We start from the raw sequence: 12,145 nt of genomic DNA, 5'->3' as shown, positions 1-12,145 counted from the left end.
CACTCTTTCTTCCAATTTTGTCTTTCTCTCTCCTCTTTTTTCCCCCTCTGTGGGCATAAGGCAGGGCTGTGATATCAGTGTGGACACTGGTGGTCCCTGTGCTGTCTTGCCCTCAGCCTTCACTGTGCTGTTACCATAGTTTCTAGGCTGAGTTGGGTCTGAATTGCTCGGGGGTACGGGTGGTGGGATTTAACCCCTCATCACGAGTGGCACCAGCCACTCCCCACTTTCTTGGGGGCACTTTCTTGAGGTGCCAGAGCCCTGGGACAGGCTGCCCAGAGAGGGTGTGGAGACTCCATCTCTGGAGGTGTTCTCTGGAGATGTTCAAACCCACCTGGACACTTTCCTGTGCAACCTGCTGTAGGGAACCTGCTTTGGCAGGGGGGGTGGACTGGATGATCTCCTGCGGTCCCTTCCAACCCCACCAGTCTGGGATTCCAGTTCCCCAGGACCTGTCTGCTCTCCTTGCCTCCCAGTCCCCAGTGAGAAATTCCTGCCAGTCTGATGGGAGGGTCAGTACCCCACTGCTGCTGCTTTTAATCTCTTTGGGACAAGTTCTTCCACATTAAATCCTGGCTCCAGCTGAGCTGCTGTACCAGCCTTTGTGTGAAGGTGTTTCCAAAGTAGATTAAAGGGTGCCTGCCTGGAAAATAGGCCAGCAAAACCCTTCGTAACCCCATTAACTCTTTCTGATCTAGCCCCAGTGCTGCCTTGGTTATTAATTTTGCAACAAAGGGCATAATGTCTGGGGGAGGAATGGCTCCAGCTGATCCGTCCTCCCTGATGGAGGAGAGGGAATCAGAGTGTGTGGGGGTACCAGCGTGTCAGGGGGTGTCATCCCCAGGTCCTTCCTGTGCCACTGGTGTGATGTGGCTCCGTGCAAGTCAGTTTGACTTACGGCTTCCGAGCTGGGGAAGCTAAACATGAGTGTCTGGTTTCCAGCTCCAGGCAGTCTGGTTTTTATCATGGGAAGCACTTGGAATTCCTGCTCAGCTTTCTGGAAGTCACTCTCTGGTCAATGCAGTGTTGTTTTACAGTGCTGGCAACTCTCACTCTCTCTGGGTTTGCCTGTGGGCAGGAGGTGGGTAGGACAGCTGTTCCTGGGTGTGAAGGTGCAGCAAGACTTGGAAGGGGGTGAGGACAGGTCCATGTTTGCAGTGTTTGTGGCTCCATTCATGCTGACGAGATGTTAGAGACCTCTGAAATAAGCTAGTGATTTGACATGGTGCTCATTCACTTACGAAAAGCCAGTAGGACCAGGGAAGTTCTCTTCCCCCTGCACTGGGCACTGGTGAGGCCGCAGCTGGAGTGCTGGGTTCAGCGTTGGGCCCCTGAGTCCAAGAAGGACATGGAGGTGCTGGAGCGTGTCCAGAGAAGGGCAACGGAGCTGGGGAAGGGTCTGGAGCACAAGTGTGCTGAGTTCCCTTGTGGCTGAGGGAACTGGGGGTGTTGAGCCTGGAGAAAAGGAGGCTGAGGGGAGACCTTCTGGCTCTGTGCAAGTCCCTTGGAGGAGGGTGGAGAGAGGTGGGGGTGGGTCTGTTCAACCAAGGCCCAAGGGACAGGACAAGAGGAAATGGGCTCCAGTTGTGGCCAGGGCAGTTGAGATGGGATGTGAGGAAGAATTTCTTTGCTGAAAGGGTTCTGAGGCATTGGAAGGGGTTGCCCAGGGCAGTGGTGGAGTCCCCATCCCTGGAGGGATTGAAGAGTCGTGTAGACACAGTGCCTAGGTGCGGAGGGACATGGGTTAGTCGGGGACTGGTCAGTTTTGGGTTCATGGTTGGACTTGATGATCTTAAAGGTCTTTTCCAATCACTACGATCTGTGATTCTATGAAAAGTCCTGTTGCTGCTGTGGCCGGGTTGCCCAGGGGACTGCATTAAACCATTTCAGGCATGGCATGGTTTGGCTGGTACTACCTGTGTCCTCATTAGGTCTGTCCGGGCAAACTTTTCCAGTCACAGCCTGAGCTTTAGAAACACAGTTTTCCTTCCAGCTTGGAAAATGCTAATATGGTGGTGGAAAAGCAGAGTAAGCCTTTGGAGCAAGAGGATCATTTCTGCTTGACTCGGGGAGGAAAACTTGCTCCTCCTTCCCCAACTCCATCATTCCCTGATGATGAATGCTCCACTTCTGCGGGAGAAAAGCAAGAGTTGGTAGCAGTAGTTGCCTTCCTCCAGCATGCTTTAACCATCCTACTGAGCCGGGTAGCAGGGCTTGAGGTTTCTCTTGTGTTTTCCCATCAGAAAGGGAAGAGTTAGAGCCCCAAGCCCCACACGTGCGTGGCCATGTCCCCCCTCACTCTGTGCAGGGACAGCGTGAGTCCTGCCAGCCCATTGTGGCCAAGTCGATTCTAATTGATTTGAGCTTGGGAGGATGGCAAGCTGTAATATTTTACCTGTAATCCTGCAATGCCTGGAAAAACGTGGAAGATTCTTTACTGCCTGGGAAGAGATTGTGGAAATTAAAAAAAAAAACCCAAACCAACAAAAAACCCCTCTCTCCAATCTCAGCCTTATGATAAGGCATCCCAAAGGCAGGTTTATACAAAGGGTAAACAATACCCAAGTGGACAAAATCACAACTTCTTTAAAGTCTATAGAAAACTAGGTGAAAAGAGGGGGATGAATTATTTAGCAGATTCTACCAGGGGAGCAGCAGCAGCAGCAGCCGAGATGTGATGAAGTGTCAGAATATCAGTGGTGTGTGGAAATCATTGCTTTTCACCTGCCAAATGGCCTTGGACAGAGCTGGGAAATCCTGCCTAGGAGAGCTCAGGTTAGCTGATTGATGGTGGTCTTTTCTGGCCAGAAAGTTTACAATGCCCTAAATCTTCCTTGCACCTTCATTTTCTAAATCTGTGAAATGTTTACAATTAAAATGGTAAATAAAATGCATTTGATAGGTAGATCAGACCATAGGGAGGAACTGCCAAGTCAAAGTTTTCAATCATTAAGTCCAGATCTGCTCAAATATAAACAGATAACAGCAAAAGCACCAGAGAGATCATTATTGAGGTCACAAAACTGGGGAAGGGTTTAGAGGGGAAGGGTTTGAGGAGAGGCTGAAGTCACAGGGTTTGTTCAGCCTGGAGGAGACTGAGAGGAGATCTCCTGGGGGTCTAGAACTTCCTCCCAAGGGGAAGAGGAGGCACCAAGCCTGACAAGATTCCAGCAGCATTTGGCCAACGTGTGCCCTCAGGGACATGGTGTGAATGTTGGGCTTGTCCTGTGCAGGGACAGGAGTTGGACTCCATGGTCCTTGTGGTTCCTTTCCAGCTCACAACATTCTGGGATCCGATGATCTATTTTGAACTGTACACCCTCAAACTATAAAAATCCTCAGAAGCAACCCCATAGTTGGTTTTTTATTTGTATAATATTCAGTATTATGATGTTAGCATGCTCGTCATTGTTAGCCCTAAATTTTTTCCCCCTCCTTGGTTACATTTTCTGTGCTCCAGAAGGTTCCTACTTATTTTATAATGTGGCTTCTGTTTCAACCAAAAAGGGGTCTCGGGATTGTTCACCATTTCCACTTTCGATCCCTTTACCCTTGGCAGTGATCTCCATGGCAGTGTTATCAGCTGTTTATTTCTGTAGCTAATGCTGGGGATTTACGGTTGTGATTGAGGAGACGGATGCACAGTGTGATCCAATAGTGGGAAGCTGAAACCAGAGGAATTCAGTGTAGAAATAATGTTTAAGTGTGGGAAAATTGGAATGAGAAGAACTTTTCTGAGGTGATGGCAGGCTCTCCATTGCTTGGTGCTTTCACACCATGACCAGACATCATTTTAATAGATTTAAAGAAAGGACTGATGGGCTTGATGCAGAAAGTGCCAGCAGTATGTTTGGGTTTGCTTTAAAGAGAAGAAACGTAGTGGTCTCCTTTCACTCTGGTATCAAGTTTCAATTTTAGCTAAATTTCATTAGGTTTAGTGAGGAAGAATGAAGAAGAAGTAAATTCAGCAGCCTCTGAGCATTCTTCTCTCTGGTGCTGAGGTGCCCTGACTTACTCTGTGCGGTTAAATTCGGAGCATAACCTTCACCCAGCCAAAGCTTCTGGTTGTGTCTCCCTCTCTCATCTGCACTACTTTTCAAACAACCTTCCCTATGTCCCTCTCATTCTCAGCAGAGTGCCCAGGTGGCCAAGAAGGCCAAGGGCATCCTGGCCTGGATCAGCACCAGTATGACCAGGAGGACCAGGGAAGTTCTCTTCCCCCTGTCCTGGGCACTGGTGAGGCTGCAGCTGGAGTGCTGGGTTCAGTGTTGGGCCCCTGAGTCCAAGAAGGACATGGAGGTGCTGGAGCGTGTCCAGAGAAGGGAACGGAGCTGGGGAAGGGTCTGGAGCACAAGTGTGCTGAGTTCCCTTGTGGCTGAGGGAACTGGGGGTGTTGAGCCTGGAGAAAAGGAGGCTGAGGGGAGACCTTGTGGCTGTGTCCAAGTCCCTGCAAGGAGGGTGGAGAGAGGTGGGGGTGGGTCTGTTCAACCAAGGCCCAAGGGACAGGACAAGAGGAAATGGGCTCCAGTTGTGGCCAGGGCAGTTGAGATGGGATGTGAGGAAGAATTTCTTTGCTGCAAGGGTTCTGAGGCATTGGAAGGGGTTGCCCAGGGCAGTGGTGGAGTCCCCATCCCTGGCGGTGTTCAAAAAATATGTAGACATGGCACTTCAGGACACGGTTAACTGGGCATGGTGGTGGTGGGTTAATGGTTGGACTTGATGATCTTGGCGGTCTTTTCCAGCCTTAATGATTCTATGATTCTGTAACTCACTGCTGAGGCTGTGCTGAGGATAATCCCCTTGAGCCATCACAGGGAGGATGGGAGGTGCCTGCATCTGGTAGGGCTGTGACCCGCTGGGTTATCCATGGGCCCCCATAGCCATGCTGGGGAAGGGGTCAAGCCCCTAGATCCTCTCCAAGTTCAAGCCCCTCCTGCTGCTGCTCCATGGCCAGTGAGAGCTGCTCCTTCCCAGCAAGTGGGGAAGGCAGCTGTGGGCCTGCTAAATATTATTTGTTCCCCTGCTTTATTTTTTTCCCAGCAAGCCTTTAACTTGGCCCTGTGCGCTCGGTTTGTGCTGTTGCCGGCCCCCCGCTTCCCTCTCTGGAGGCGACTGTGTTTGTTTTCCTGCTGGAGAATGACCCGCTGTGCTTGTGTGTGGATGTGGACATGTGTGTGCCAACAGGACTGCTGCTGGCACCATACGCTCGCCCCGTGACCTCCTAGCCCTGCAGAAGGTCTGTGAGCCTGGGCACTGCTGATGTCCTTGCCTGGGGGACAGAGGGCATGTTAAGGGGCAGCAGGGAGGGAGAGCTGGAGGGGCTTGGTGCTGGTGTCCTCTCCTCTGCCTTGCTGGAGTGGTGCATCCATGCAGGGTGAACCACAGCTGTATTTATCTTGAGGAGCTTCCTCCTCCTCCCATGTCGTCCCTGCTGAGTCTGATCTCAGTGCTGACATAGCAGGAAGGAATAAAGCTGTTTTTCCATCCACCCACCAGCAGCTGGGCAGGGAGGACTGTAAAGCCCTGTAAAGCCCAGATTCTTGGGCAGCAAGGAGCATCCCTCAGAACATAGAATCATTGAATGTATTGGGTTGTAAGGGACCTTCAAAGATCATCCAGTCCAACCCCCCCTGCAGTGAGCAGGGACATCTTCACTAGAGCAGGTTGCTCAGGGTCCCATCAAGCCTGACCTTGAATATCTCCAGGGATGGGGCCTCCACTACCTCTCTGGGCAACCTGTTCCAGTGATCCACCACCCTCATCCCTCACCCCTCTGCAACACCCTGGGGCAGGCAGCTGTGCTCTTGGGGATGAGCCAGAAACCTCTTTGTTTTCTTTGGTGTTTTCTTTGTGTCCTTCCCAGGGGGCTGGGAAGGACACTAAGGTGTCTTGGTCTTTGACCCAAGAACTGTAGTAACCTTTTAAAAGGGGAAATAAAGTACATAGAAGCCCGAGGCGATGCTCACAGTCGTTCTGACTAAGTAGGATTGTAAGCTCTGCAAGCCAAGCTTAGCTTTATGTCATAGAATCACAGTGATTGGAAAAGACCTTAGAGATCATTGAGTCCAACCATAAACCCAACACTACCAGTTCCACCTCTAACCAATGTCCCTCAGCACCTCATCTGCCCATCTGTTAAATCCCACCAGGGAAGGTGACTCCACCACCTCCCTGGGCAGCCTGTTCCAATGCCTGACTGCCCTTTGGGTGAAGAAGTTCTCCCTCACATCCCATCTCAACTGCCCTGGCCACAACTGGAGCCCATTTCCTCTTGTCCTGTTCCTTGGTCCTTGGTTGAACAGACCCACCCCCACCTCTCTCCACCCTCCTTGCAGGGACGTGGACAGAGCCAGAAGGTCTCCCCTCAGCCTCCTTTTCTCCAGGAAAGAGAACTGTTTCAGCCCGAGGTTGCCTTGCTTAAAACAGGAGCATATCCTGAGGCAGCTCCTGTGTTCCCTGCAGATATCCCTTTGGGGCTGGGGTCCCAGCCAGCCCCGGGTGCACCCCATGGGTGTTGTGTTGGGCAGAGCAGGCAGCAGAATGGGAGCCCACAGACCCCACACTGGTCTCTGCTACACAGTCAAGGGTATCGCTGAGTTCTAGGAATGAGCCGGTTCACGAGCCACGGAGCTAATGAAGCTTGGTGTCTTGATATTTGGCTTTTTCCACGGCTGGGGAAGCAGCAGTTCATTTCCTGCCCTTGGGTTATTTCTCATGTCTCTTGCCTGTGTGATTTATCTGATACTTAACACTGATTGACTGCTCCTCCCTGTTGCTTTCCGCTCAGTTGGGATGCTGAGTTCCTGACTTCTTCCTCTTCCTTGGCTGTTATGAAATTCATAGGTAACTGCTATATTTGAGGTTTCTACCAACTGTTAAATCTGGTTGAACCTTGTCAGCTGGGTTGAACATTATGACAAGCGTGGAGTTGGCAGTTTAATGGCAAAGATCTTGTTACCTTGACAAACTGAACTACAAGGATACCAAAACCTACGAGAGGGTGTGATTCCAGCTTGAGTTTGATGAAAAAAAACAGAGCTCTAGCAATGAACAGCAAAATAAAAAGCAAATTCAACAAAACCTTCCACTCTGATCTGTGCAAAGATGCTTAAATTATCAATGCAAAGGTTTTGGCTGGTCTAGCTCAGCTCAGTGCTGTGCTGTGCCCAAAGAGCAGCTGAAAAGTGAAGGCTGTGTCCTCACTGCCCACAAGCACGAGGATGCTGTAGGAATAAATTCTTAAAAGGGCTTTGATTTCTTCCAGTCTTTTTGAAATGCAAAAATGAATGAAACCCCTTGCTCTCTAAACCCACCTTCCCACTCCACTCCTCCAAAAGGAGTAAAATAAACCAAGGTCAATTACTTTTTCAGCGTCCCAGTGCCCAGAGCTAGTTGTTCCAGCCACACCTCATCCTCTGTCCCTTCCCATTCTGCAATCACAGATTTGATGTGACTCCCTGTGAAATTGTGAACAGGGTTTCCACAGACCAAAGAGAAGGTGGTGGGGCTGAACACCAGCCCAGTTCCTCACAGGACAGTTAGGTAGAGCAGTTTCACCAGCCCTAGCAGAGCTTTGCTTTCTCTCCTGGCAGAATGTGCTGCTGGGTCTTGTGACAGTGGGCAGGGAGAGGATTTGTTCTCGGCAGCTGTCCCTTGAGCTAAAACCAGAATTTCCTCCAGAAGATGGCAGCTAACAGGATCATAACATCCCTTTGAAGCCCATCAAGCCAGGAAGGAGAAGAGGTAAAGACTAAACAAAACCTCTCCCCATGGGATTGCTCTTTGGCCAGTGTGGAAGAGGAAAGGCAGAACCATGTATTGGTGAGGGTGGCCCAGGCAACAGGGTTGACCATTGCATCAGGACATGAGGTCTTGGCTGACAGGTACAGGTGTGATTCAGAGTTACCAAAACTGCTGTGGTGTGCCTTCCATTGACTTCTGTTCTCAAAGGGGATCCTGGGGCAAGGCTGGTGTTTGTCCAAGGGCTGACCTTCACCAGTAGCACTGCTACTCTGGAGAAGGAGGCTATAGCCAAATGGAGACTTTTCTCACTTCATTTGTCCCAGTAATACTTTTCTTCTGCTTTTCTTTCCTGACTGGCTTCTCTTTTGTCTCTAGAATATGGCTGCCCTTCAGCATTGGTTGAATGATTGTCTTGTCTCTAGTTTATAAACCCCTCAGGAAGAAAGATGTTGGAAAAGAGAGGGTTTAATGACTAGCCTTTGCCTTTGCTTCGTTCCTCACTGCTGGTTCCTGCTTTAGCTGAAGTTCTCTGCAGAAGGCAGTGGCAGTGGTGGCACTGGTGACTGCACACAGATAGGCTTCCAGATCAAATTTGGCACTGACAAATGTCAGCCTCAGAGCACTGGGACATGTTATTGACAGTGAGAGTGAAGAGGACTCCAAAGGCACCTCGTGGGACTAACACAGCGTTCTTGTATTTCCTTCTAGGAGCTGTCTTTTGCAAACAATTCTATTTCTAGCGCTCTTCTTCTCCTCAGTTAATTTTCTTTTAGGTTTTGAAGCCTTTCAATTAGGTCTTGGAGAGAAGGGCCACCACTAGAAACTGTGCCAGCCCAGTGGGAGACCAGGCTTGCCCAAATCAAGTTCCCCTCCTTTGCTAGCAGAAGGTTCCTTCAGCTCTCATGGAAAGTATTCATCTGGTCTCTCACTGCCGGGAGGCTCTGGAGAGTCACAGGGTTCTGCAGATCTGTCCAAGGAAGAAAGAGATGATGATGATGAAGAGCTAGATGTGCTGTGGGTTTGCAAGGCTGCCGGTGCATCCCTTCCCTTTGGCACTCTTATCACACCCTGGGTGCCCCACCAAGCACTGCAATTCCTGGCACTGTATATCCTGGCCCTAGAACAGGCTTGTCTAAATGCTGGGTGTTGCTGACCTCCTGATCACTGGCCTTTCTGCTGCCTGTGGTAGCCCCTTGGGCTCTGCCTTTTCACATCCGTGCAGTGTCTGCGCTCTGTGCTGGCCTCATCTTCTCACTTCTGTTTCCATCTCCCTTGCAGGTCTGGATGGATGCAGGCACTCAAATCTTCTTTTCATATGCAATTTGTCTGGGATGCCTGACAGCTCTGGGCAGCTATAACAGATACCATAACAACTGCTACAGGTAACTGGGGCACGATTCTGCTGCCTAGAGCCTTCCCCTCCCTGAGTATCGTTGCACATGGGCTGGAGAACTGTTGGAGGCTACTGGCTTTTTGAAGTGTCATGGTTTCTGTTTCTACTCTCAAGGCGTAAGAAAATTCTTTCCAGGTGTTTTCTCCCCAAATCCCACTCTCTCTTGTGTTTTCTACCCAAGGGAACTTTCTGTCCATCCCCTCTTCCACACCAGCTGAGACCCATCAAAGTCAGATCCTCTTCACTATCTTTGTGAACCCAGCCCACACCACAACCTCCCCTGTTACATGGGTGTGTGAGTAGCCATAGGGGGAGCAGAGCTGTGAGCTCTTAATGGTTTTAGAATCATAGAACCACAGGCTGGTTTGGGTTGGAAGGGATTTTAAAGCTCATCCAGTTCCAACCCCCCTGCCAGCAGCAGGGACACCTTCCACTAGACCAAGTTTCTCAAAGCCTCATCCAGCCTGGCCTTCAACACTTCCAGGGAGGATGTGTTTTAGACTGGAGCCCTTTCATTGTGTGATTTATCCTTCCTGGGTTCACTTGAACCTAATGTCTTGCACAGTTGCCAGTGCTCTGGGTTCCTCTGTGCCAACTTTGGCCTGTAGATACAATTTCTGTTTCTTGTGTACTCTCCCCGTCCTGGATTGTCCTTGAATGGGGTCAAGTTGCCAAATAGAATCAGGTTGACAAGTTGAAGTGGTCAGGGGAAAACAAAGTCATTTTGCTGTAGATGTATCCAGCATCTGGAGCTACATCTCCAGGGGTAAAAGGCTAGTGTGAGTGGAAGAGGCCACCTCTAGGTAAAGCTACCCACCTTCCTTCCCATCCTTTCTCTGCTGACTGTGTTGCTCATGGCACTGGGTTCTCTCCCCATCTTTTAAATTCAAAATTGTGGTTGTTGCCATGGAAAGTCCAGGCAGACCACTAGCTCCTTGCTTGGCATCTTTCTCTCTTCACCTTAGAAGTCCTCTCCTGCTGTAGGGATACCTCTCCAACAGCAGGTGGGCTGGGGACTCTTCTTCTTTTTCTTGTCCCTTTTCCCACTTGCAGTTTTGAAAGAAAAAGCTGCAGGGAAAGAAGAGATAATGGATCTGTCCCTGGCCTGCTGCATGTCCTTGGGCATTAACCCTTTGCATCTCTAGTCTCCATGTGTAGCATGTAGATGACGACAGGGGCTGCTTAGCAGGTTGTGAGAAGCTTCTGGAACTGCAGCTGGGAGATGCTATGGAAAGGGGTCGGATGTCTCTTTGCACACAGACCCTTTATGCTCTTTGGCTTTGCTAGGAAAATTGTTCTTAGTTTTGGTGTCAAGCCTCCAACCAGCCTGTTCCCAGGCGTGGACCCAGTTTTAATGAGTTGGTCCTGTGCTCTGCAGCCTTGGTGGAGAAGAGAAAAGGATGTGGGCAGGAGGGACTGTTGTTTCTATGGTTGCAGTCCAAGATGTCAGTAAATGGCATTAGAGCATTTCTCATTTTCGGGGGCAGTAAGGGACATCATCAGGGCTCCCTGACTCCCTTTTGGGTGGAAATCTGGAGAATCCTCATTGCTCTGGCCATTCCCTGAATGTTATTCTCCACCACGACACCTCTTCCCACCTGCCAGGTGACTGGAGAGCACCTCCCAGCTCATGCCTTTCCAAGGAGGACTTGACCTGTCATGCATCCAGCTGGGGGAAAGAGGGAGCAACACTGGGAAGGAAGAGGAGCTATTTCTAATAAATGGGAATTTGTATAAAATGGCTGAGAATATAATTTCAGTGGAGAGCAACCAGAGATACGAGGTTCTGCTGTGGGCTTCCCACTGGGTTAGCTGAGCTTGGTGGAGCGTGACCTTCCTTACCAGTCAGGAGATTTGTGAGGACTCACTCTACAGGCCTCTTTCTGCCTTAGAAACCAAATGCAAAGGCAGAGCCATGGTGCTGGGTACTGTGCAGTCCTTGGCAACGCAAAGAACTGCTCTTTGGAAGGAATAATCTGAATTTTTACAGCATGGGGGCTCTGCATGGACAGTACTTTCTCTCTAGAAACACATGCAGACCATGAATAGATCTACTTAATGTGCAGGGAGGAGCATGAAGCCGCCCAAAATGCTGGCTACCTAAAGGTTGATCCAGAAAATCACGCTGGATTTTCAGAGCAGCATTTAATAAAGTCAGAACAGGTCATGAAATGCCAGAGAAAGGGGGTGCGTTCAGTTTGGTTCAGAATATCTTGGAAACATGCTTCAAACATTATTGTTGTCCCAGGGTTGCAGTCACAAGCAGGCTTGGGAGACTGGAGTGTGAAAAGAAATTGGATAGATAAGAGATGTTTAGTTTAAAGAGTAGATGGATGAGAATGAGATGAAACAGAGACAAAAGGGAATAGATCAGAGGAAATAAATTGGATGGCTCTGTTCATCTTTTTTTCTCACAATGTGAGAACCAGAAGATATCTAGCAGTGCTGAGAACAGAGAAGATTGTAACTGGTCTGAGAAATCTATTAAGGAAAAAAAAAACCAACCATGCCTCCTTCTCAGACAAAAATAATCCCTGGTACTCTCATGAGAGCATGACTATCTCACGAGGGAGGAGCTGAGGTGAGGACTGCATCTTTACGCTGTCCTTGGACAAAGCTGTCTCTGAGGGGGCTCCTGCTGTGTTTCATACTCTGGGGCATTCTCATGAGCCATGTCACGGGGGAGCAGGGAGCCACGTGGGGGGCACAGTGGCTGGGGTGGGAGCACAGGCTCTCTCTTGGGAGGACTGCCATGGGGTGTGGGTCAAACCTGGACCCCCACCTGGCTGATGCTGTGCCCCCCTCCTCCCAGGGACTGCGTGGCCCTCTGCTTCCTCAACAGTGGTACCAGTTTTGTGGCCGGCTTTGCCATCTTCTCCATCCTGGGCTTCATGGCGAGGGAGCAGGGCGTGCCCATCGCCGAGGTGGCTGAATCAGGTGAGTGGGGCTGTGGTGGGATGGGGCCATGGAGGTGCTGCTGTTTGTCCCCCCTCAGCACGGGGAGCATGC

At 50.2% G+C, this 12,145-nt stretch overlaps 1 protein-coding gene across 1 annotated transcript in view; it reads left to right on the top strand.

Moving 5' to 3' along the window:
* The window catches only part of LOC104524410 (sodium- and chloride-dependent GABA transporter 2), a gene marked incomplete at its 3' end in the record, with an annotated part of 24,204 nt that extends 12,131 nt beyond the window's left edge, over window positions 1-12,073 (top strand). Inside the window, exons 7-8 of the mRNA XM_010167281.2 lie at window positions 9,022-9,125; window positions 11,949-12,073. Coding sequence (XP_010165583.1) covers window positions 9,022-9,125; window positions 11,949-12,073 — 229 coding nt within the window. The remainder of the gene's footprint in view (window positions 1-9,021; window positions 9,126-11,948) is intronic.
* Window positions 12,074-12,145: the final 72 nt, after the last annotated feature.

The sequence above is a fragment of the Antrostomus carolinensis genome, unplaced genomic scaffold, assembly GCF_000700745.2.
Source record: "Antrostomus carolinensis isolate BGI_N321 unplaced genomic scaffold, ASM70074v2 scaffold39270, whole genome shotgun sequence".
In the NCBI taxonomy this organism is placed as follows: domain Eukaryota; kingdom Metazoa; phylum Chordata; class Aves; order Caprimulgiformes; family Caprimulgidae; genus Antrostomus; species Antrostomus carolinensis.
This window is presented reverse-complemented; position numbering and strand designations above follow the sequence as displayed.